Here is a 23,202-nt window from a genome sequence, read left to right on the forward strand (position 1 = left end):
TTTATAAACCGATTCATTTATGTAGGCCTGAAGAAGGGTCTCGACCCGAAACGTCACCCATTCCTTCTCTCCCGAGATGCTGCCTGACCTGCTGAGTTACTCCAGCATTTTGTGAATAAATACCTTCGATTTGTACCAGCATCTGCAGTTATTTTCTTATAATTTATGTAGGCCGATTATTTTCCACAGCCCAGAGTGACTGGAATAAATCAACATCATTAAATGTAGGGTTACACTTGGCCTGTAAATGCTGTAAAAACAGCCCTGGGTATACTTCTAAGGTTCCTGCCATTTCTCCTATCTGTCCAGCCAATATTAGATGACCCAGAAATTCATTACAAAATTCATTAGAAAATCCCGGGCAAAGCAGTGTACTGGGGCCCCCACCGTTACTCTCCCCCACCCCCCTTTCCCTACCAGCCCCCCCCCCTGTCGTGCCGGCGAAAAGCACTTACCGAAAAACACTTAGCGATGGACTTAGGGTGCTACATTGTTGCAAAAAGCACTTACAGATCGCTGTGAGAAGCACTTAGAAACATAGAAACATAGAAAATCAGTACAGGAGGAGGCCATTCGCCCTTCGTGCCAGCACCGCCATTCATTGTGTTCATGGCTGATCATCCACAATCAATATCCCGTGCCCAACTTCTCCCCATATCCTTTGATTTCACTAACCCCCAGAGCTCTATCTAACTCTCTCTTAAATTCATCCAGTGATTTGGCCTCCACTGCCCTCTGTGACAGAGAATTCCACAAATTCACAACTCTCTGGGAACTGAAAAAGTTCCTTCTCTTGGATGTTAACATCTTGGATGTTAAGTTCCCAAAAAATGTTGACACAGGTTGATGGGATCATGAAAAGATGCTTCGATTGCTTGTTTTTCATAGGCTGGGGTATTCAGTATCAAATATGGGACATCATATTGCAATTGGACAAAACTTTAGTTCGGCCACACTAGGAATGTTGTGCTTGGTTCTGGTCGCCACACTGTGGTAACGTTACAAAGAGTGGGTACTGGGATGTTGCCTGGAATGGAGGGCTCTAGTTACATGGATAGGGTGAGATTGGCTCTCACTGGAGTGCTGGAGGCTGAGGTGAAAATGAGTTACAGACAATGAGACTCAACAATACGACTTTGAAGCTGGTACGACTTGGGTTCTGAGTTCTTTGTGTTCCAGTCAGTGGCAACTGTTCTGACCACAAAAGAATCAAGAAGCGAGAGCAGGGAAGGAAACTGAATGGCAAGAAAAGAACCAAAAGTGGCCTGAGGGTTTCTTTCAACACTGTGAATTGTATGGATCTGCAATGCTTTTCCAGTGGTTTCAGAAGAGACTGATACCCCTGCCTGTGAAAGCAAGTGAGTGAAGCACCTTTTCATGAACCCATCCACTTGTGTCACCATTTGCTGGCAGCTAGGAGCATTCAAATGTGAAGTGGAGAAGCAATGGAAAGGAAAATGTTTGCAGGTGGATGGTGAGAGAACGCAGAGTGGAATTGTCCTCATAGAAAGACAGTAGGGACTCCAGGGGCCATAAGACTTCCTTCCACACCACAGCCATTATGTGATTCTGCTGCATGATTGTCCCATTACATTAACACCTCAAAAGCCAGCAGACTGTAATTCCTACATCTGCACCCGACTAAATCTATCGTGCCATTTGAACATTAGCACAGAGACTTATTTTCCATTCCATTATTTTTCACCATTCAGAATATAAGATTTTAAAGTGCTGCATTAAATTTGACCTTCATTGACAGTATCAATACATGGTCAATATCCGATTGTATTACCTTCCTCCTGGAAACCCTGGAGCATCATATTAACATTTGATAAACAAATTAAATTAAAGGATCGATTTATTCACAAAATGTTGGAGTAACTCAGCAGGTCTGGCAGCATCTCGGGAGAGAAGGAATGGGTGACGTTTCGGGTCTCCCGAGATGCTGCCTGACCTGCTGAGTTACTCCAGCATTTTGTGAATAAATCGATTTGTACCAGCATCTGCAGTTATCTTCTTAAATTAAAGGATCAATGGATGTATTAAGGAAATCACCTGGTGGACTACTGAGTGAATTTTAATTATAGTACACATCTCTATCTTGCTTCTATTTAAAAATACCCACATTTATTTCAGTGTAGGCAAATGTGACTATCATCTGGCGACTTGCTACTTCTAATAAAAGATTAACTGCAAGGCTGGGGCTCTGAGCTAACTCACACTCGTCCTATCTCACCCAACTACTCTTCCTGTTTGTTCAATCTACACAAACTCCATCACGACAAGATCCAGTCATAGTCATTGGCGATTTTCTTTTTTAAAAATGCCTCTTCTCCTGCCGCTAAGCTCACTGGCCATTTTATGTTTGAGACGTGAATTTTGAAAAAAAGTTAATATTTTCTCTCTCTGAAGCTCTCTCGTGATGAATTTGCATTTCCAAACGCCCTGTCACGAGTCCCAGCTTGAACGATATTCAATTTGCTCTTTACCTGCAATTGAAAAATCAAGATCGAATCTTTGAGTTTTTTTTGGTCAGTCCCACGGTTCACACCCAGACCAGTCACTGATGTGTAGGAAGGAACTGCAATGCTGGTTTACACCGAAATTAGACACAAAATGCTGGAGTAACTCAGCGGGACTGGCGGCATCTCTGGATAAAAGGAATGCGTGACGTTTCAGGTCGAGACCCTTCTTCAGACTGAAGTCTGAACCGTCACCCACTCCTTCAGTCATTGATGTGTACTATTATTTATTAAAATCCGAATTAATACAACTGAAGTTTTGCTTGTTATATATTATCTGTGTTTATTGTGTTTACAGGCCTGTTAAGCTGCTGCAAGTAAGAATTTAATTGTTCCATTGGCATTACATATCATAATTTAACACTTGACTCTCTCGACTCTTGAGAATAATGTTGTGCTCTTGTGCTATGCTTTGGAATCCACACATCTGATTTATGTTCCTCACTCTCTCTCCAAACTTAGTTTTCTGTTCCTCAATCATCCCATCCTTTCAGCTTTGGCAACCTTACTAATTAGGTTCACACCTTTGCTCAGTACGCTTGGACCTACCTGGTCTCCCGGTTGCACCTTCGCTCAGTCCGCCTGGTCTCCCGGTTGCCAAACACTTTAACTTCGCTTCCCATTCCCACACTGACCTTTAGTCCTCGGCCTCCTCCATTGTCAGAGTGAGGCCAAATTGTAGGAAAAGCATCTCATATTTCGCTTGGGCAGCTTACAACTCAGCAGTATGATCTTGATATCTCTAACTTCACGTAGCCCTTGCATCCCCTCTCTCTCCATCCCTACCCCACCCAGGTCGTATCAGCTTCAAAATCGTCTTGTTGAGTCTCATTGTCTGTAACTTATTTTTACCAAGCCCACAGCTAACAATGGCCTGCTTCCTTTATTATTGTTACTTTTATGCATATCTTTCATTCATTTGTTCTATATCTCTCCACATCACTGTCTATATCTCACGTTTTCCTTTTCCCTGACTCTCAGTCTGAAGAAGGCTCTTGACCCAAAAGGTCACCTATTCCTTTTCTCCAGAGATGCTGTCTGTCCCGTTGGGTTACTCCACCTTTTTGTGTCTTTTCTTCCCCATAGTTCTCCTTCCTTTCCTGAATGCCTCACTCAGATAATATTTAACACTCATTTTTAATTTTTTTTTAAATCTCCTTGAGTTTCTAAAATAATGATTCCATATATTAAGGACCCTTAAATATTTTTGCTGCCTCTATAGGTTCCAAGAAACTGAAAGAACTGACTGCAAAGACATGTACAAAATACAAAGTTCCATTCCATTTCAAATAGCAATGGGTGGAGAAACATAGAAACATAGAAAATAGGTGCAGGAGTAGGCCATTCGGCCCTTCGAGCCTGCACTGCCATTCAATATGATCATGGCTGATCATCCAACTCAGTATCCTGTACCTGCCTTCTCTCCATACCCCCTGATCCCTTTAGCCACAAGGGCCACATCTAACTCCCTCTTAAATATAGCCAATGAACTGGCCTCAACTACCTTCTGTGGCAGAGAATTCCACAGATTCACCACTCTGTGTGAAAAAAAGCGTTCTCATCTCGGTCCTAAAAGACTTCCCCCTTATCCTTAAACTGTGACCCCTTGTTCTGGACTTCCCCAACATCGGGAACAATCTTCCTGCATCTAGCCTGTCCAACCCCATAAGAATTTTGTAAGTTTCTATAAGATCCCCCCTCAATCTTCTAAATTCCAGTGAGTACAAGCCGAGTCTATCCAGTCTTTCTTCATATGAAAGTCCTGCCATCCCAGGAATCAATCTGGTGAACCTTCTCTGTACTCCCTCTATGGCAAGAATGTCTTTCCTCAGATTAGGAGGAATTAGGAGAAATAGCAAATGGAACTGTATCTGGATAAGTGTGAGGTGTTGTACTTTGGAAAGTCAAAGTAAAGGGGGAAAGTATACAGTTATTGGCAAGACATTGAACAGCGTTAAATGTAGAGAGGGATCTAAGGGTTTCAGTCCATTACTCCCTGAACATAACTACACATGTAGATGGAGCAGTGAAGAAGACTTGTGGTTTGCTTGCCTTCATCGGTTGGGCATTAGAAAAAGAAACAGTGAGTCATATTGTCAACACAGTTAAAGCAAAAATGCATTTCTACATCAAGATGCTCTGCTGTGTGAAGCAGATTACATTGCCTGCTGCAGCTACAGAATAGAATGCTGCTGTGTAGATCTCTGAAAGTCACAGAACATTTCATGGTACCTGAAGGAGTCCTTGTGGATTTGAAAAAGCTATGGGGAAATATTGAGGGGAATGGGACTAATTGTATAGCTATTTTTAGAAAATGTCAACTTGAAAATGAACAGAATCACGAGGGGAATAAACTGGGTAGACGCACGGAGTCTCTTGCCGAGAGTAGGGGAATCAAGAATCATAGGTTTAAGGTGACGGGGGGGGGGGGGAAGACTTAACAGGATCCCGAAGGGTAACTTTTTCACACAAAGGGTGGTGTGTGGATGTAACAAGTTGCCAGAGGAGGCAGTTGAGGAAGGCACTATTACAATGTTTCAGAAACATTCAGACAAGGTACACGGATAGGACAGGTTTGGAGGGATATGGGCCAAACGCAGGCAGGCGGGACTAGTGTGGATGGCACATGTTGGCCGGTGTGGACAAGTTGGGCTGAAAGTCCTATTTTCACACTGTAAATCTCCGAGTAACCTTTATTCTCTTGTATATCCCTTCAGCAGCTTGTGTGCTCATATAGCATATGGGACTCTGTATTTGACCTCAGAGTTTTCGTTTTTGTCCTTTTACACTCTCAATATTTTATTTTTTATTTTATACTTTCATATAAATCTGTGCTTTTTATGTTATTAACTGTCTATGTCCTTACTGTTTTAAATTGCATTTTTGTGTAGACCTGTGTTTATGTGCAAAGCACTTTGGGTTGCATTCAATTGTATGAAAAGTGCTAAACAAACAAAGTTATTAATAATAATAATAATAATAATAATAATAATAATAATAATAATAATAATAATAATAATAATAATAATAATAATAATAATAATAATAATAATAATAATAATAATAATAATAATAATGATTATTATTATTATTATTATTATTATTATTATTATTATTATTATTATTATTATTATTATTATTATTATTATTATTATTATTATTATTATTATTATTATTATTATTCAGGGTGTATGACTCTATGAAAATGAGGATCTTTAGGGACAAACAACTGTGGCAAAAGACAAGCTCTGCTGCTGCTTCAGGGGGTTGATATCAAACCTTTAGTTTCAGGTGGAGACATGTTGGTCTGCGTGGGCAAGCTGTCGGAAATGTTTCTTTCCACACTATGTGACTCTATGACTCTAATGTAGGATTGGTGCAAATAGGGGGGTTGATGCTTAGGATGGACTCGGTGGGCCGAAGGGTCTGTATCTCCCCTGCCGAAGGTCATTGTTCTCAGTGTGATTTGGATAATGTGGACAAGGAGCGGACAGTGAAGGGGAGGGTGGGCGACCCGGCTCCACCGTCGCTGCAGGTGCGTCCATTGTAGCCTCAAACACAATGTACACACACTCCAATCACACACACTCCACTCACACACTCCACACACACACTCCATACATACTCCACACACACACTCCATACACACTCCACACACACACTGCACTCACACACACACTCCACTCCCCGCTATTCACCAGCCCCGCGCCTCCACCTGAATCCGAAAAGAAAGGATGCATTACTCGGACAAAAGGCCACCGGTCGGTGGCTATAATGAGACTTTCTTTAAACCTGCGGCGTGTTATGTGTTTAAGGGGCGGCTGGGCAAACAGTGGATCGGGGACGCGAGTGGGTGACGGAGGGACAGGTGGTGCGGAGCACAAAGGCACAGCTACCGGCATCACTACTCCTCATCGACACACAGAGAGGGAGAGGGAGGGAGGGGGGAGAGAGAGAGATCTCATTGTCTCTTTAATTAACAGGAGAGCGTGCTTGTGCTTCCAGTTCCCGAGTTCAGGAGATGAGAGGGGAGCAGAACGAGAGGGAGGGAGGGGGGGAGAGAGAGGGAGGGAGGGAGGGGGGGAGAGAGGGAGGGAGGGAGGGGGGGAGAGAGGGAGAGGAGAGGAGAGGAAGAGGGGAGAGGAAGAGGGGGAGAGGAAGAGGGGGAGAGGAAGAGGGGGGAGAGGAAGAGGGGGGGAAGGGAAGGGGGAAAGGGGAGTGGAAGAGAGAGGGAGGGAGGAGGAGGGAGAGGGGGGAGAGGGGAGAGAGGGAGAGGGGGGAGAGAGGGGGGGGGAGAGGAAGAGGGGGAAGAGAGAAGAAGAGAGAGGGGAGGTGGGTTCACAATGGTCCTGAGCCGGCAAGGCGCTATTTAATGACTGCACTGAGAACAAACACCACCCATTAACCCCCCCCCCCCCCCCCCCCCCACTCCCCTTCCAACCGTACCCGGACTGTGTGGAATGGCTCTCAGTGAGTGGGACGTCTGGGTGGTACCCGTGGTCAGATTACTCGCCTGGGTTGCCTGCAATGTGCATCTCCGAGCTCAGGCAGCGAGTGACAGCGGAGGTCAGGGGTTATATATATACATACAGCCGGAAACAGGCCTTTTCGGCCCTCCAAGTCCGTGCCGCCCAGTGATCCCCGTACATTAACACTATCCTACACCCACTAGGGACAATTTTTACATTTACCCAGCCAATTAACCTACATTAATGTCTTTATCACGGCGTGGGCTAAAGTTCAGAGAGACGCGAGGAACTGCAGATGCTGGAATGCTGAGCGAAAAAGCACAAAGTGCTGGAGGAACCCAGCGGGCCAGGCGACACCTGTGGAGGGAATGGACGAAGTCTGAATCAGGGTCCCCACAAATGTTACCTGACCCGCTGAGTTACCCCAGCACTTTGTGTTGTGTCAACGTCGCTACAATTGCTTCTCCGCCCCTGGCCGCCAGTTGCCGCAATAGTCCATGGTTTGTGAGTCTAATGCAGTCCATGGTTTGTGGGTCTAATGCAGTCCATGGTTTGTGGGTCGAATGCAAACCGACCAGGTGCTGTCCGTTCAGGAATAAGTATTAAATGCAGAACCAGGGTCAATAGACAATAGACAATAGGTGCAGGAGGAGGCCATTCGGCCCTTCGAGCCAGCACCACCATTCAATGTGATCATGGCTGATCATTCTCAATCAGTACCCCGTTCCTGCCTTCACCCCATACCCCCTGACTCCGCTATCCTTAAGAGCTCTATCTAGCTCTCTCTTGAATGCATTCAGAGAATTGGCCTCCACTGCCTTCTCAGGCAGAGAATTCCACAGATTCACAACTCTCTGACTGAAAATGTTTTTCCTCATCTCAGTTCTAAATGGCCTACCCCTTATTCTTAAACTGTGGCCCCTTGTTCTGGGTAGGCCATTTAGAACGGAGATGAGGAAAAACTTTTTCAGTCAGAGAGTTGTAAATCTGTGGAGTTCTTTGCCTCAGAAGGCAGCGGAGGACAATTCTCTGGATGCTTTTGAGAGAGAGCTAGATAGAACTCTTAAGGATAGCGGAGTCAGGGGGTATGGGGAGAAGGCAGGAATTGGATACTGATTGAGAATGATCAGCCATGATCACATTGAATGGCGGTGCTGGCTCGAAGGGCCGAATGGCCTCCTCCTGCACCTATTGTCTATTGTTTACAGGAGTCGATGCCTCAAAATATTCACCCCAGGAGAAAGGTACAGGTACCTGAAAACTGTAACGTCCATGTTCAGGAACAGCTTCTTCCTGCAGCTATCAGGATAAACGCTACAACCTCCAAATAAGCTCTGAACTAATAAACGTAGAGGCATTCAATTTGTCTTTTTGCACTGTTATTTGTTTTATGTATATATGTATGTAGATATATATATATATATTATCTACATATGAGTCACTCCAGCTTTTTGTATATATATATCTTTGGTTTAAACCAGCATCTGCAGTTCCTTCTTACATACTGTATATGTTTTAGTTTAGTTTAGAGATACAGTGTGTAGACAGGTCCTTCGACCCACCGTGTACATGCTGACCAGTGACCCCTAGCACTATCCTACACACACTAGGGACGATTTACAAATTTTACCAAGCCAATTAGCCTACAAACCTGTACATCTTTGGAGTGTGGGAGGAAACCGGAGATCCCGGAGAAAACCCACGCAGGTCACGGGGAGAACGGACAAACTCCGTACAGACAGCGCCCATAGTCGGGATCGAACCCGGGTCCCTGGTCATGCACGGCAGCAAATCTACCACTGCGCCACCGTGTACTGTTTGGATTAGAGGTTATTAGCTGTAGGGAGAGTTTATTTTCTCTTGAATGTCCAAAGTTGAGGGATGACCTGACAGAAGTGTACACAATTATGAGGAGTTTTTAGGCTCGACAGTCAGAAGGTTTGTTATCCGGGGTGGAATTTCAATGTCTATGGGGCATAACTTTAAGGTTAGAGGGGTAAAGTTTAAAGGAGATGTGTGGGGGTAATTTTATTCACACCAAAGGTGTTGGGTGTCTGGGGTGATGGTGAACGCAGATACAATAGTGGTATTTAGGAGACTTTTGGATAGGCACAAGATTATTGCAGGGAATCACTTGCAGACAGAGATAAGTTTAACTTTGAATCATGTTTGGCATGGACATTGTGGGCTGAAGGGCCTGTTCCTGTGCTGTGCCTGCTCCTGTGTTGTCTGAATCTGGCATTACTGCTGGCAGATTGGGAACTCCACCAACTCCACCACATCAGGTAGACACAAAAAGCTGGAGTAACTCAGCGGGACAGACAGCATCTCTGGAGAGATGGAATGGGTGACGTTTTGGGTCGAGACCCTTCTTCAGACTGAAGAAGGGTGTCGACCTGAAACATCACCCATTCCTTCTCTCCAGAGGTACAGCGAAAAGCTTTTGTTGCATGCTAACGAGCCAGTGGAAACACAATACATGATTAGAATCGAGAAATCCCCAGTGTACAGATGCATGTTAAAGGGGATAACGTGAGTAACGTTTATTGCAAATAAAGTCCAGTAAAGTCTGATCAAAGATAGTCCCAGGGTCTACAATGAGGTGGACAGTAGTTCAGCACTGCTCTCTAGTTGTTGGTGGGATGATTCAGTTGCCTAATAACAGCTCGGAAGAAACTGTCCCTGAATCTGGAGGTGTGCGTTTTCACACTTCTGTACCTTTTGCCCGATGAGAGAGGGGAGAAGAGGGAGTGGCCGGGGTGCGACTCGTCCTTGATTTTGCAGCTGGTCTTGCCATGGCAGCGTGAGGTGTAAATGGGGCCAATGGAAGGGATAAGTACGTTTTGGATTTTTCTGAATAGATATCAATAGATTCCAGGGATACACTATGATAAAATGTGGTGGTGTAACTTTGGGATTCTGGGGTCAGTGTCTGAGAGTCTAGGCATAAGGGATAATTATAACACATGGACCCTTAGCTTCCTAGTGCAGGAATAACACACCATAGGAGATATAAATACACAAAGCATAATCTATGTAGTATGCACAGTTGGATTTAAAGCAATGTTTGTATGGTCCGGGCTCAGCAGAGTTTTTTTTTACTGTCTTAAGATACCGGATACTTCCTCCTGCATTAATATTTAAAAGGATATCCTGGAGGAATACTTTAAAACATTTACAGTACTGGAACCACTGTGCAGGGTGTAGAATGATGGTGTTTCAAGATGTATTTCTTACCAGACCTATTGGTCTTGCATTGATGTTTCTGTATTTGCGTAGTCAAAGATACTGTTTGAACTTAGATATTATTAAACGGTGGACAATCGTATCTGGGTTTTCAATTCCCAGCAAGAATGGTTGAAATGCATGGTTATGGAGTCCCATTGGGATAATGTCTGGTTATTTGATCTGATGCATTCCTTTTCAGTTACTCTATACCTGGCCGGTGAAGCGTTGGCATTTTTGGGCATCAACATTTATTCTAGTAGGATGTAATGGGGTTTTCATCTTAAACTGTAAGAGGGCCGTTAGATCACTTTGAGATGCTGTTAACAATTGAGCAACAAAACACCAAGTGCTGGAGTAACTCGATGTGCCAGGCAGCATCTGTCGAGGGAATGGCTAGGTAATAACTTGGTCCAAAAATGGATCTCGACCAGAAATGTTGCATATCCATTCCCTCCATGGATGCTGCTTGGATTGCTACGTTACTCCAGCACTTTGTGTTTTGCTCAAGTTTCCAGTGTCTGCAGTTCCTTGTGTTTTGAAAAATTCATCAGGCTTGGCTTAGTATGGCTTATTACTGTGATGCGCCTCGAGATTACAGTGAAAAGCATTGTTTTGCGTGCTGTCCAGGTAAATTAGCCACACGTGAGTACAACAGGTAGCGCAAAAAGAGAAAATAAACAGTTTACAGAATATAATGTCACAGCGACAGAGAAAGTGACGATAGAAAAAGTGCAACATGGTAGATTGGAAGATGGGGAGTAAATCCTTATCATATGAATGAATTGATCAAGAGTCTAATAACAGTGGGGAAGAGCTGTGCCTGAATCTGAATCACTTTGAAGCTTTTGTATCCGCAGTCTGATGAGAGACTGGACAAGAGGGAATGACAGGGGAGCGAGTGGTCCTTGATTATGTTGTCTGATTTCCCAAGGCAGGAGGACCTGGCGCGGGGGAGGGGGTGGGTGTGGGTAAGAACAAAGGAGGACCTGGCGTGGGGTACTTTGTAACTTTGTAAGGGCCCTTTATGTGGCGACGATTGCATACCTTGGGTATGCAATCAAATACAGGTGCTCCTCAACTTATGATGGGGTTCCGTTCCGAAAAACCCATCGTAAACCGAAAATATCGTACATCGAAATGCATTGAATACACGCGATCACGTGGCCGGAAGCGAGCTGCGGCTCGCTACGGGTCGCTGCCATTTGCACCATCGCATAGTCGAAATATTGTAAGTCGAAGCATCGTTAGTCGGGGAGCACCTGTAACTTCACTGTCACTTGTCACATGTGGCAATAAAGTATTCATTCATTCATTCAGCGTGGGGTCTAGATGGAGTCAATGGGGAGGACTTGTTTGTGTGATGGAATGGGTTGTGCTTCTTGCGGTTTTGGGTAGAGCATGTCCCAAACCAAGCTGTGATGCATCAGTATAGGATGCGTTCTACGGGGCATCTAAACTGTTAAATGTAATTTGAGACCTGCTGCATTTCCTTAGTCTAATGAGGAAGCAGAGGGGTTGGTATGCTTCCATGGTATCATTGCAATTGGGCCAAAATAATTGTTGGCGATAGTTATGCTTTGGAACACAAAGGTTAGTTTGGTTTCGTTTGGAGATACAGTGTGGAAACTGGCCCTTCGGCCCACCAAGTTCACACTGATCATGATCACCCTTGCACTTGTTCTATCCTACACACTGGAGACAATTTACTGAAGCCAATTAACCCACAAACCTGTACGTCTTTGGAATGTAGGAAGAAACTGGAGCACCTGGAGGAAACCCACACGGTCACAGGGAGAACGCACGGACTCCGTACAGACAGCACCCGTAGTCAGGATCGAACCCAGGACTCTGGTGCTGTCAGGCAGCAATTCTACCGTGACACCACTCCCAACCTTCTTCACTTTAGCACCATTGATGCAGTGTGGGGCATGTACGTTCTGAATCGATGACTATCTCCGGACTCCGATGACTAAGCTCCAATTTTCTCCCACATCCCAAAGACATGCAAGTTTGTAGGTTAATTGCCTTCTGTACAAATTATCCCTAGTGTTTAGAATAGAACTAGTGCTTGGGTGATTGCTGGTCAGCGCGGACCCAGTGGGCCAAAGGGATTGTTTCCACGCTATATCTCAAAACTAAACTAAACGAGACATAGGGTTCAGATGGCAATTTTACTGATGCATGTTCTTTATATTCAGGTTATTAAATAATTTCAAACTCTTAGGTTATCGTGATTTGAATCTACATTCTCTGAGTTATTAATTGACTTCTGGTTTATTTGTGCAACATTATATTATTTTGGCTACACTGACACTTCCATATCAATATTTGGCTACGATCTGCAATGACCTAGTACATTTCATTTTTTCATAATCTACATCCTGCACTTACAAAATATCTACAACACTAATGTGTGTTTCTTTGGCTGCAGCTTTCATTTTGTGTGGCAAAGATAGGCCGAGGCATTGACAGACGTGCCTGCTGTGAAGACCAAGGGCAGTGGGTGCTGAGAATAGCTGGGTCCCGTTTTGTGTTTGGTTTTGGTTTGAGCCCTCGTCCACAAGGCTGCACCAGATGATTATTGTGATGGTGATTGGGGGAGGTGGGGAGAGAGTGAGACAAAGAAAGCTCTGTGCACGAGCCGACAGCTCAGGAAACACAACTCTTTGGGGATCCCATAAACCGCTGGAGCTGGTGAATCGCCCAGTTTGTGGGGGACAGAGCTGATGACCACCTGGGGCACTTCCCAAAGTGACTTTTGCCCGAATTAAGGATTATTCTGTTAAATATCACTAAGTGATACTGTTCATTTTAAACCTAATGCCAGTAACTAATAAAACGAGCCAAAGTATATTAAAACAAACGACATATAGCTTTCCTCTTTCCAAGCAAGATTTACTAGATAGCAAGCATTTGGTGAATGAAATAGTTGAGATATCTGTTTTCAATTGTTGAATCTCACTGAGATCATTGATTGAAAATTGTTTGCTTAGGCTAGGACGCATTATTTTCCATTTGATTTTCTGGTGCAGGAGTATTTGGGGAGGTTTATTAATCTGGAAGTACCTCAACTTCCAAATGTTTCCTTTTTGCACTGTAATAAATCATCTGATTTCTTTCAGACAAAAGTAAACAAAGTACTAGTCAACGGTGGGGAAAAATGCAGAAAGGATTTTTTTTATTATGCTTCTCTGGGCTGATTGAGGTTTTGTGTACAAGCTGGGTGATTGTAAAATTATAGCACTGTGCACTCTTAACATGCTTACAGTGAAATCATTAACTTCTGGCCCACTTCCTAGGTCTTGTTTGTGTGTTATTTCTTATAGTCTGGCTACCGTAATTACTTAAACCCAAGATCTTGGCCAGCATTTAAAATTCTCAGACAAATCTAAGCTGTCATGTTTGAATATCACCCCGTCTCAGTTCAATTTTACTTTTCCTCATTTAATCATGGCTTGAAATGACATTGTTTGCTTTGGAGAGCTGCTAAACATTCCAGACCATATCCTTAAACCTTTATATATGGAAAAATGCTACAACATTTGCAAATAATTGTGTAGTTATTTCGAGTACGGGTAACAATAGATGTAGTGTGTGCAATTGATTTTTAAAAATGAAGGTAGAGTCGTGTACATGATTACCTTATTGGCTGATGGATTGGTGCTAAACACCAAGGCTCATACGATTATACAATGCAGAAGACTCTGTTTGGTCCAATGTGACCATACCATACGGGGGCACGGTGGCACAGCGCTAGAGTTGCTGCCTTACAGCACTTGCAGCGCCCGAGACCCAGGTTCGATCCCGACTACGGGAGCTGTCTGTACGGAGTTTGTACGTTCTCCCTGTGTGACCCGCGTGGGTTTTCTCCGAGATCTTCAGTTTCCCCCCACACTCCAAAGAAATACAGGTTTGTAGGTTAATTGGCTTGGGTTTGCATACTTGCTTTAAGTGTAAACTATCCCTACTGTGTCTAGGCTTGTGTTAATGTATGGGGAATGCTGGTCGGTGCAGACCCGGTGGGCCGAAGGGCCTGGTTCTTCGCTGTATTTCTAAACGAAACGAAACCAGCTTCTACATTGCTTGGGCAGCTTTCCATCCAGCAGTATAAGTTTTGATTTTCCTTACTTCAGGTAACCCTCTCTCTCTCTCCATCCCTCCCTCACTCCAGTTCTCTGACGAGTTTCACTGTCCTCCTGATTAATTTTATTGTTTGTGTGCCTCGTTGTCACCTTCCCCTCAGCCACCAATGAACCATTGTAGATTTCCCTGATCATCGTCTGCTTTGACCTGTCATTTTAAAACCTTGCATTCTCTCTGTACCCTTCCATATCTCCAGTTTCCCTTGCCCCAGTCTGAAGAGGGGTCTTGAGCCGAAACGTCACCCATTCCTTCTCGCCAGACATGCTGCCCTGTCCCGTTGAGTTACTCCAGCGTTTTGTGTCCAACTCCAGCTCCCACAGAGATCTCTAATTAACCAAACTCCCCTTGACGTTTTGCAAAGCCTTGCAAATTTTCCCTTTTCCAGTTACAGCCCCAAATCCTTTTCAAAGTTACTCCGGAATCTGCTTCTACTTTCCTTGCAGGAAATGCATTCCAGATCACAACAAATAGTGGGGGAAGTGCATCCCTCACCACTGTCAACGTTGACGATATTTTACGCCACTTTTCATTCAACGGATAGGATTACTTTGTCTCGGTAGATATTAATAGCTAGTGTTTTATGTGCAGCTTGGGTGACTATGCTGAGAGTTTAACTTACAGAGGAGCTGCAACAACTGCCTGAGGGTTGTGTAGTTATCTTATTTATTTTACGAGTAGCCATGTGAAAGACAGCATATGTCACGGGTTTAACCTACTACCAGCCAATATTTCCATTCATCACCTTCCTTACCTTCACTGCCGTTCATTCCTACTTAATTAAAAACACAATCTGTGTGTGGAATGGAGAATAAAATGTTCCATGGAAAGCCCTGTTAGCAAAGGTCCCCGGGGGGTGTGGATTGGGAGCTCAGGGATTCATTCTGAGCATTCGATGGGTCCATTCAAGAGTCTGATAACAATGGGTGAGAAGCTGTCCTTGAATCAGGTGGTACCTGATTTCAAGCTTTTCGATCTTCTGCCCGATGGATGAGTGTGAGTGGTCCTTCATAACGTTGACTGCTTCCTGAATCAGCATGAAATGTAGATGGAGTCCCTGGGGTGGACGGCTGTTTGTGTGAATTTAGTTTTGTTTGGAGATACCGCATGGAAACGGGCTCTTCGGCCCACCGAGTCCGCGCCGACCAGCGATCCCCGAACACGAACACTATCCTACACACACTCGGGCCAATTTTACATTTACACCAAGCCAATTAACCTACAAACCTGTACATCTTTGGAGTCTGGGAGGAATGTGAAGATCTCAGAGAAAACCCACGCGCAGATCATGAGAGATCGTACCAACTCTGTACAGACAAGGGATATGGGGAGAAGGCAGGCACGGGTTACTGATTGTGGATGATCAGCCATGAACACAATCAAATGGCCTCCTCCTGCACCTATTTTCTATGTTTCTATCTCAATATTTATCAGGAGGCTTCAGTCAGGGAGTGTTAAGCCTAGCTGTCACTGAAGTCTCATTGTACCTCTTAGCCTGACCCCTGGGATGGGAAAGCCCGGGATAATCGGACTTATGCACTTGTTTAAGATTGGACTTGTGGGGAAAACTGGTGACCGGAGCATCTGGCTGTTTGTTGGATCGCTCTTCTGCAAATGTCACAGTTAATCGTTGAACTGTTCCTTTGAGGACAACCTTGTTACTGAGTCTCAGCCAACTAAAATCAGAGGAACTGAGCCAACAGGGTGCGTGGGAGCTCCGTGAATGATGGGACCAACCAGGCAGCCCTTGAGCCCATGGGATTGAACGAGAAGAACAGAGAATGATGGAAGTCAGATTAGATTCAAATCAGGAACAAGTGAGGAAAACATTGGGGGGAGAGAGGGAACTAGGTAAGAAAAGTTAAGAAAATAGGCGAAATGTTAAATTTTACATCCATAATAATCTTTAACCACAATTCACAACATGCAGGAATCACAAGCTCCGTGGATTTATGGGTTAGTTGTGCGTTATTAATCATGTTTGTTGAGTATATTCTGTAACCTTTCATGATCTCACAAATTTTAGCAGCATAGAGTCATAGAGTGGAAACAGGCCCTTCAGCCCAACTTGCCCATACTAGCCAACATGTCCTAGCCACACTAGTCCCACCTGCTGGCATTATTCCTCCAAACCAGTCCTATCCATGTACCTGTCTAACTGTTTCTTAAACGTTGCGATACTCTACTACCGCCTCTGACAGCTTCGGCGCAGACTTGGTGGGCCGAAGGGCCTGATTCTGCACTGCATCTATAAAGTGTAGTGTAAACCAGACATGGGCACATGGATGTTACTGCTTTTCACACATCGTGTATTACACCAGACTGATTACTATTTGTTTTTACACCAGATTAACTGTTCACTGATAAATGAACAAAACCCTTCCATTCAAATCCATAAAAGTCTGACTCACATCAGCCGAATGCACTGGTGCCTGGGACAAGCAGAGAGTGTATTTGGGAAAAAACATTGCCAGTGTTGGTCTGCTGTAGAAGTTCATCGTGTGTTCATGGCAGAATTATTTTTTAATAGTTGCATCTATCGAACCAATTTCAAAACGTTGGCTGCTTATTTTACAACCAATAGAACATAGAACAATGCAGCATAGGAACCAGCACCTCAGCCCACAATGATGAACATGATGCCAAGTTATAAAAACCTCTTCTGCCTGCACACGATCCATATCTTTCCATTCCCTGTAGATCCATGTAGATTCTTAAGTTCATAAGTTATAGGAGCAGAATTAGTCCATTCGGCCCATCAAGTCCACTCCGCCATTCAATCATGGCTGATGAATCTTTCCCTCTCAACCCCATTCTTCTGCCTTCTCCCCGTAACCCCTGACACCCGCACTAATCAGGAGTCTGTCAATCTCTCTCTTAAAAATGTCCATTGTCTTGGTCTCCAGAACTTGTCTGTGGCAATGAATTCCACAGATTCACCACCCTCTGACGAAAGAAATTCCTCCTTAAATCCTTTCGAAAGGCGCGTCCTTTTATTCTGAAGCTATGGCTTCTCAATAGTCAATAGTCAATAGTCGTTTATTTGTCACATACACATAAATGTGTAGTGAAATGAAACATTACCCGCAGTTGAACAATAAGACCAATAAGATTAATCAATAAAAATGCAATAACACATACAATCACAACTAACACCAAACAAAAAGAAACATCCATCACAGTGAGTCTCCTCCAGTCCCTCCTCACTGTGATGGAAGGCCAAAATGTCTTTTTCTCTTCCCTGCCGTCTTGTCCCGCGGTCAGGCTGTTGGATTTGCCACGTCGGGGCGGTCGGGGCTCCCGATATTGAAGCCGCCGCTGGGCGGTGAAAGGTCAACGGCCTATTTCAGGCCGCGCCGGACGGTGAAAGGTCCGTGGCGGGCCGACCCAAGCCCCGCGATTCGGGGCGGGCGAACACGCTGCCTCTGCCGTTGCCGGAGCTCCCGATGTCGGCCCCCATCCAGGGGTCTGCGGGCTTCCGACGTCCACGCGGCCCGCGCCGGAGCCTCCGGAGACGAGTCGCAGCCGCGCCCGCAACATCCGCAGGCAGCCAGCGCCGCAGGTGGTGAGTCCGCGCCGCGGGCTCTGCGAACCAGAGCCCCAGGTGGTCCCAGGTGCATGGCCGGTGGTAGGCCGCAACGGGAACGGAGACACGACACAGAACAAAGGTCACGTCTCCGTTCTGGAGAGAGAATGTTACAGTTCCCGTTCCCTCCCACCCCCCCCCCCCAAAACATAACATACAACACTACATCATATTAAACTACAATTCAGACAAAAACAACAAAAAACACAAAAGACAGACGGACTGCAGGCAAGCCGCAGCTGCGACGGCAGCGCTAGCTCCTCCCAGACTCTCCCACTGGTGGAAACATCCTCTCCACATCCACACTATCCAGGCAGTTTCAGTGAGGTCACCCCTCATCCTTCTAAATTCCAGCGCCATCAATCTCTCATCTCATATGTTAACCCAATCATTACTGGGATCATTCTCGCGAACCTCCTCTGGAACCTCTCCAATGACAGCACATCCTTTCTCAGATATGGGGCCCAAAGCTGTCAAATGTCCTTGTCTAAAAGCCTCTTAAAGACCACTATCGTATCTTTCTCCATTATCACCCCTGGCACCGACCACTTTCTGGGTACCACAAAACTTGTCCCGCACATAAATCTCCTTTAAACCTTGCCCCAGTGAAGTGTAGAAGCTTCACCCGTTCCATTCAGAGGAACATCTCAAATCATTAACAATGTTCAGCTAGTCTGGGTGGGTGTGCTAGTCTGAAGAAGGGTCTCGACCCGAAATATTACCTACTCCTTTTCTCCAGAGGTGCTGCCTGACCCACTGAGTTACTCTGGCATTTTGTGTCTGAATGATCAGCTAAACCATTTTGGTGATTTTGTGGCTGACCATATCGTGAGACTGGCGGCTTGTTAACCTTTTTGGCGTTTGTCCTGCTCAAACAGCAAGGAGTGTTTACCATTGATGAGTCTGGGAATTTAAGAGAAGCCGTGATTTCTTGGATTGCGCGATGCCTTTGGAACAGGCTTAGCATTATCCGGATTCATAAATTTCCCATTTGGTTCCTCGATTTATCCCAGTTTTTTAAATTGTTTTCCAGATCCATTGTACGACACTGCCCGGAGATCCGGATGGGGTAATAATATGAACAACGTGACAAAAAGTAAGTGCATTTAAATATCTTTTAAACCTAAAAGATTGACAAAATCAACACGGAACGCGACACAGAACAGACCATTCATTTCCAGGACTCGCGGGCCTGAGCAATAGACAGAGGTCGTGCAGGCTCGGACTTTATTCCTTGGAACACAGGAGGTTGAGGGATGATCTTATAAAAGTGCATCAAATCATGAGGGGAATGGATAAGGTAAATGCACAATGTATTTTACCCAGGGTGGGGGAGTCAAGCACCAGAGGACATAGGTTTAAGGTAAGAGATTTAATGGGAATCTGAGGGACAACGTTTTCACACAGAGGGTGGTGGGTGTATGGCATGAGCTGCCAGAAGAGGTGGTTGAGCCAGGTAACTATAACAGCATTTCAATGACACCTGGACAGGTATATGGATAGGAAATGTTTAAAGAGATATGGGCCAAATGTGGGCAAATGGGACTAACTTAGATGGGGCACCTTGGTCGGCATGGACAAGTTGGGCTGAAGGGCCTCTTTCCGTGTTGAATGACTCTATCACTGTAAAATGGAACATGGCTAATGAATGGCTTAAGGATAGCGGAGTCAGGGGGTATGGGGAGAAAGCAGGAACGGGGTACTGATTGAGAATGATCAGCCATGATCACATTGAATGGCGGTGCTGGCTTGAAGGGCCGAATGGCCTACTCCTGCACCTATTGTCTATTGTCTATTGTCTATTGAATGCACCTTGTTGGAAAAGAGAGATGATCATTAGGTATGTATAGAAAGAAAGTAGGTGCAGGAGTAGGCCACTCGTCCCTTCCAGCCAGCACCGCCATTCAATGTGATCATGGCAGATCACCCAGAATCAGTACCCCGTTCTTGCATTTTCCCCGTATCCTTTGATCCCGTTAGCCCAAAGAGCTAAATCTAACTCTCTCTTGGATATATCCAATGGTGGAGTAGCAGTCGGCTGGTGGCACGGTGGTGCAGCGGTAGAGTTGCTGCTTTTCCGTGCCAGAGACCCGGGTTCTAACCTGACTACGGGGTTGTCTGTACTGAGTTTGTATGTTTGCCCTGTGACCGTGTGGGTTTTCTCCAGGTGCGCTGGTTTCCTCCCACTGTCCAAAGATGTGGAGAATTGTAGGTTAATTGGATTACTCACAATCACTTTCCCATTACAGCACCAGATTGTTTCTGGAATTAATCTACTCTCCTATTTTTTGCACCCACTTTGGTAACTTAGTTTACCTAGTTTACCTAGTTTATTTCGTTTATTTTGTTTATTTAGTGTAACGAGTGAAAAGCTTTTGTTGCCTGCTGTCCAGTCTGCAGAAAGACAACAATAGATACATGATAAGGGAATAACGTTTAGTGCAAGGTAAAGCCAGCAATGTCCGGTCAAGGATAGTCCGAGGGTCACCAATGAGGTAGATAGTAGTTCAGGACTGATCTCTAGTTGTGGTAGGATGGTTCGGTTGCCCGATAACAGCTGGGAAGAAACTGTCCCTGAATCTGGAGGTGTGCGTTTTCACACTTCGATACCTTTTGCCTGATGGGAGAGGGGAGAAACTATTGCACGTTTGACCACACTCGGTGCAAGTAAATATTCCTCATAAGAGGAATAGATCAGGTAGATGAACAGTCTCTTGCCCAGAGTAGGTGAAAAGATGACCAGAGGACATAGGTTTAAGGTGAAGGGGAAAATATTTAATAGGAATCTGGGGGTAACCTTTTCACACAAAGAGTGGTGGGTGTATGAAACGAGCTGTCAGAGGACGTAGTTGAGCCTGGGACTATCCCACCATTTAAGAAACAGTTAGACTGGTACATTGTTAGGACAGGTTTGGAGGGATATGGGCCAAACGCGGGCAGGTGGGACAAGTGTAGCTGGGACATATTGGCCGGTGTGGGCGAGTTGGGCTGAAGGGCCCGTTTCCACACTGTATCACTCTATGGCTCTACGACTTCTGCAGATTGGTTGAGTGTCTCTGGTCTTGTGCTGGGCCATCAGTGATCTGGGTGTCACAAGGGTGTGAGCCTGATCCTTTCATTGCGGCAGGATAAAGTTTACTTATCAATCTCTTTTTCAGCTTCACCTGGAGCAACCCAGAGTGTGAATAAAAGCACAGAACAACCACGCCCTCAACCAGGTAATAGTGAGGAGCAAAACAGAGATCTCGAGCGATTTACAGATTAAAAAAGACACAAAGTGCTGGAGTAACCGAGCTGGTCAGGCAGCATCTGATGAGATCATGGATGGGTGCTGTCTCGGGTTGGGACTCTTCAGACTGATTATAGAGGGTGGGAGTGGAGGTGGGGATAAGAAAGATGAGAGGAGGGGCTGGAATAAGCGTACAAAGCGTGGCAGGTAATAAGTGAACGCAGGTGAGGTTGTTTGTTTGATGTAGGAAGCAACTGTAGATGCTGGTTTACACCGAAGATAGACACAATCGGACAGCATCTCTGGAGAAATCGGGTCGGACAGCATCTCTGGAGAAAAGGAATAGGTGACGTTTCAGGTCGAGGCCCTTCTTCAGACTGAGAGTCAGGGGACAGGGAAACAAGAGGTGTAGACAGTGATGGAGAGAGATATCGAACAAATGAATGAAAGGTATACAAACAAGTAACGATGATAAAGGGGACAGGCCATTGTTAGCTGTGAGCTAGGTGAAAACGAGTTACAACGAGACAACAATCTCTGGAGAAAAGGAATAGATGACATTTCTGTTCAGGTCTGAAGAAAGGTCTCGACCCAAATCGCCACCTATTCCTTTTCTTCAGAGATGCTGTCTGACCTGGGGTTACTCTAGCTCTTTGTGTCCAGCAAGGGTTTTTGACAGTAGTTTATAGACAGTTGTATAGATAGTTGCACAGATAACTCAGCGGTTTATAGAAAGTTGCATTGGTATAGGAATAGAAGTTATACAAATGGGATACAGGTGAGTAAAGATTATTCCTCAAGTATTTTATATCATTCTTCCTGAACAACCCTCTTAAAGTTTGCTGTTGGTAAGGCTCCTGGCGTCCTGCCAAAATGGTTAAAATAATGGGAAATGAAATACAAATACAGTAACTAATCCAAATCCACATGCTGACCAGTGATGTTTTTCAATGGAGACACATGGAACTGCAGGTGCTGGAATCTCCGGCATTCTAGTAGGTCAGGCAGCATCTGTGGAGGAATAGACAGGTGACGTTTCGGGTCGGGAGGCTTCTTCAAAATGTGGTTATTGGATAGCAGTCACCACCAGGAGCTCCAGCTAATTCAACCCATATAACACTCACCTTTAATGGCCTCATCAACTGGCGCTAAATGGTGTCCCAGCCATGATCAGCTTACAGTGGAGAGATTGGAAAATGATTGGGGATTTTCCTTATCATTTACTCCAAAACTTCCCTTGGACCTACTACTCCTGTGAGATTGTAATCTTAGAGGGAGGCACAATGGCGCAGCGGTAGACAATAGACAATAGGTGCAGGAGTAGGCCATGGCCCTTCGAGCCAGCACCGCCATTCAATGTGATCATGGCTGATCATCCACAATCAGTAACCTGTGCCTGCCTTCTCCCCATATCCCTTGATTCCGCTAGCCCCTAGAGCTCGATCTAACTCTCTTTAAAATTCATCCAGTGAATTGGCCTCCACTGCCTTCTGTGAGCTGATGTAGCTATGAAATCAGTTAAATAGTGAATTTATGTGTAGGAAGGAACTGCAGATGCTGGTTTATACCAAAGATAGACACAAAATGCTGGAGTAACTCAGTGGGTCAGGCAGCATTTTTGTAGAAAAAGGATTGCTTCTATGTGCATATATCTGGGATTATTTCATGTAGGCATGTGGATGTTAAGAGTTACCTTTTAAAGGAAAAATAAAAGTTTAATTCTCCAGTATTCCCTTTGTGAATCACCCAGTGACTCCTCCTGAAAACAGACGGGATGTTTCACACTGGCTGGGTGAATAGTCTGGGTAGGGTCAATTTCTCTCCAGTCCAATGAACACAAGCCAGTGCACCTTCTCAGTCAGTGCGTGAGAGAGAAGGAACAGGATGCAGAAATGAGCGAAAAGAGGTTTGATGTCGGCAATTTCAACATAGTTGTTACCTGAGGACGGCACTGTGGCGCAGCAGTAAGAGTTGCTGCCCAACAGCGCCAGAGACCCGGGTTCGATCCTGACTAAGGGCGCTGTCTGT

General features: G+C 45.0%; 1 protein-coding gene across 3 annotated transcripts in view; it reads left to right on the forward strand.

Moving 5' to 3' along the window:
• fli1 (Fli-1 proto-oncogene, ETS transcription factor) overlaps positions 1 to 23,202 on the forward strand; it is a 69,584-nt gene that overhangs the window by 30,833 nt on the left and 15,549 nt on the right. For all 3 annotated transcript variants that reach the window (XM_078426670.1, XM_078426668.1, XM_078426669.1), the window contains 2 exons: positions 18,979 to 19,041; positions 21,104 to 21,163. In XM_078426670.1, the coding sequence (XP_078282796.1) occupies positions 18,979 to 19,041; positions 21,104 to 21,163 (123 nt within the window). The remainder of the gene's footprint in view (positions 1 to 18,978; positions 19,042 to 21,103; positions 21,164 to 23,202) is intronic.

The sequence above is a fragment of the Rhinoraja longicauda genome, chromosome 32 (assembly GCF_053455715.1).
Source record: "Rhinoraja longicauda isolate Sanriku21f chromosome 32, sRhiLon1.1, whole genome shotgun sequence".
In the NCBI taxonomy this organism is placed as follows: domain Eukaryota; kingdom Metazoa; phylum Chordata; class Chondrichthyes; order Rajiformes; family Arhynchobatidae; genus Rhinoraja; species Rhinoraja longicauda.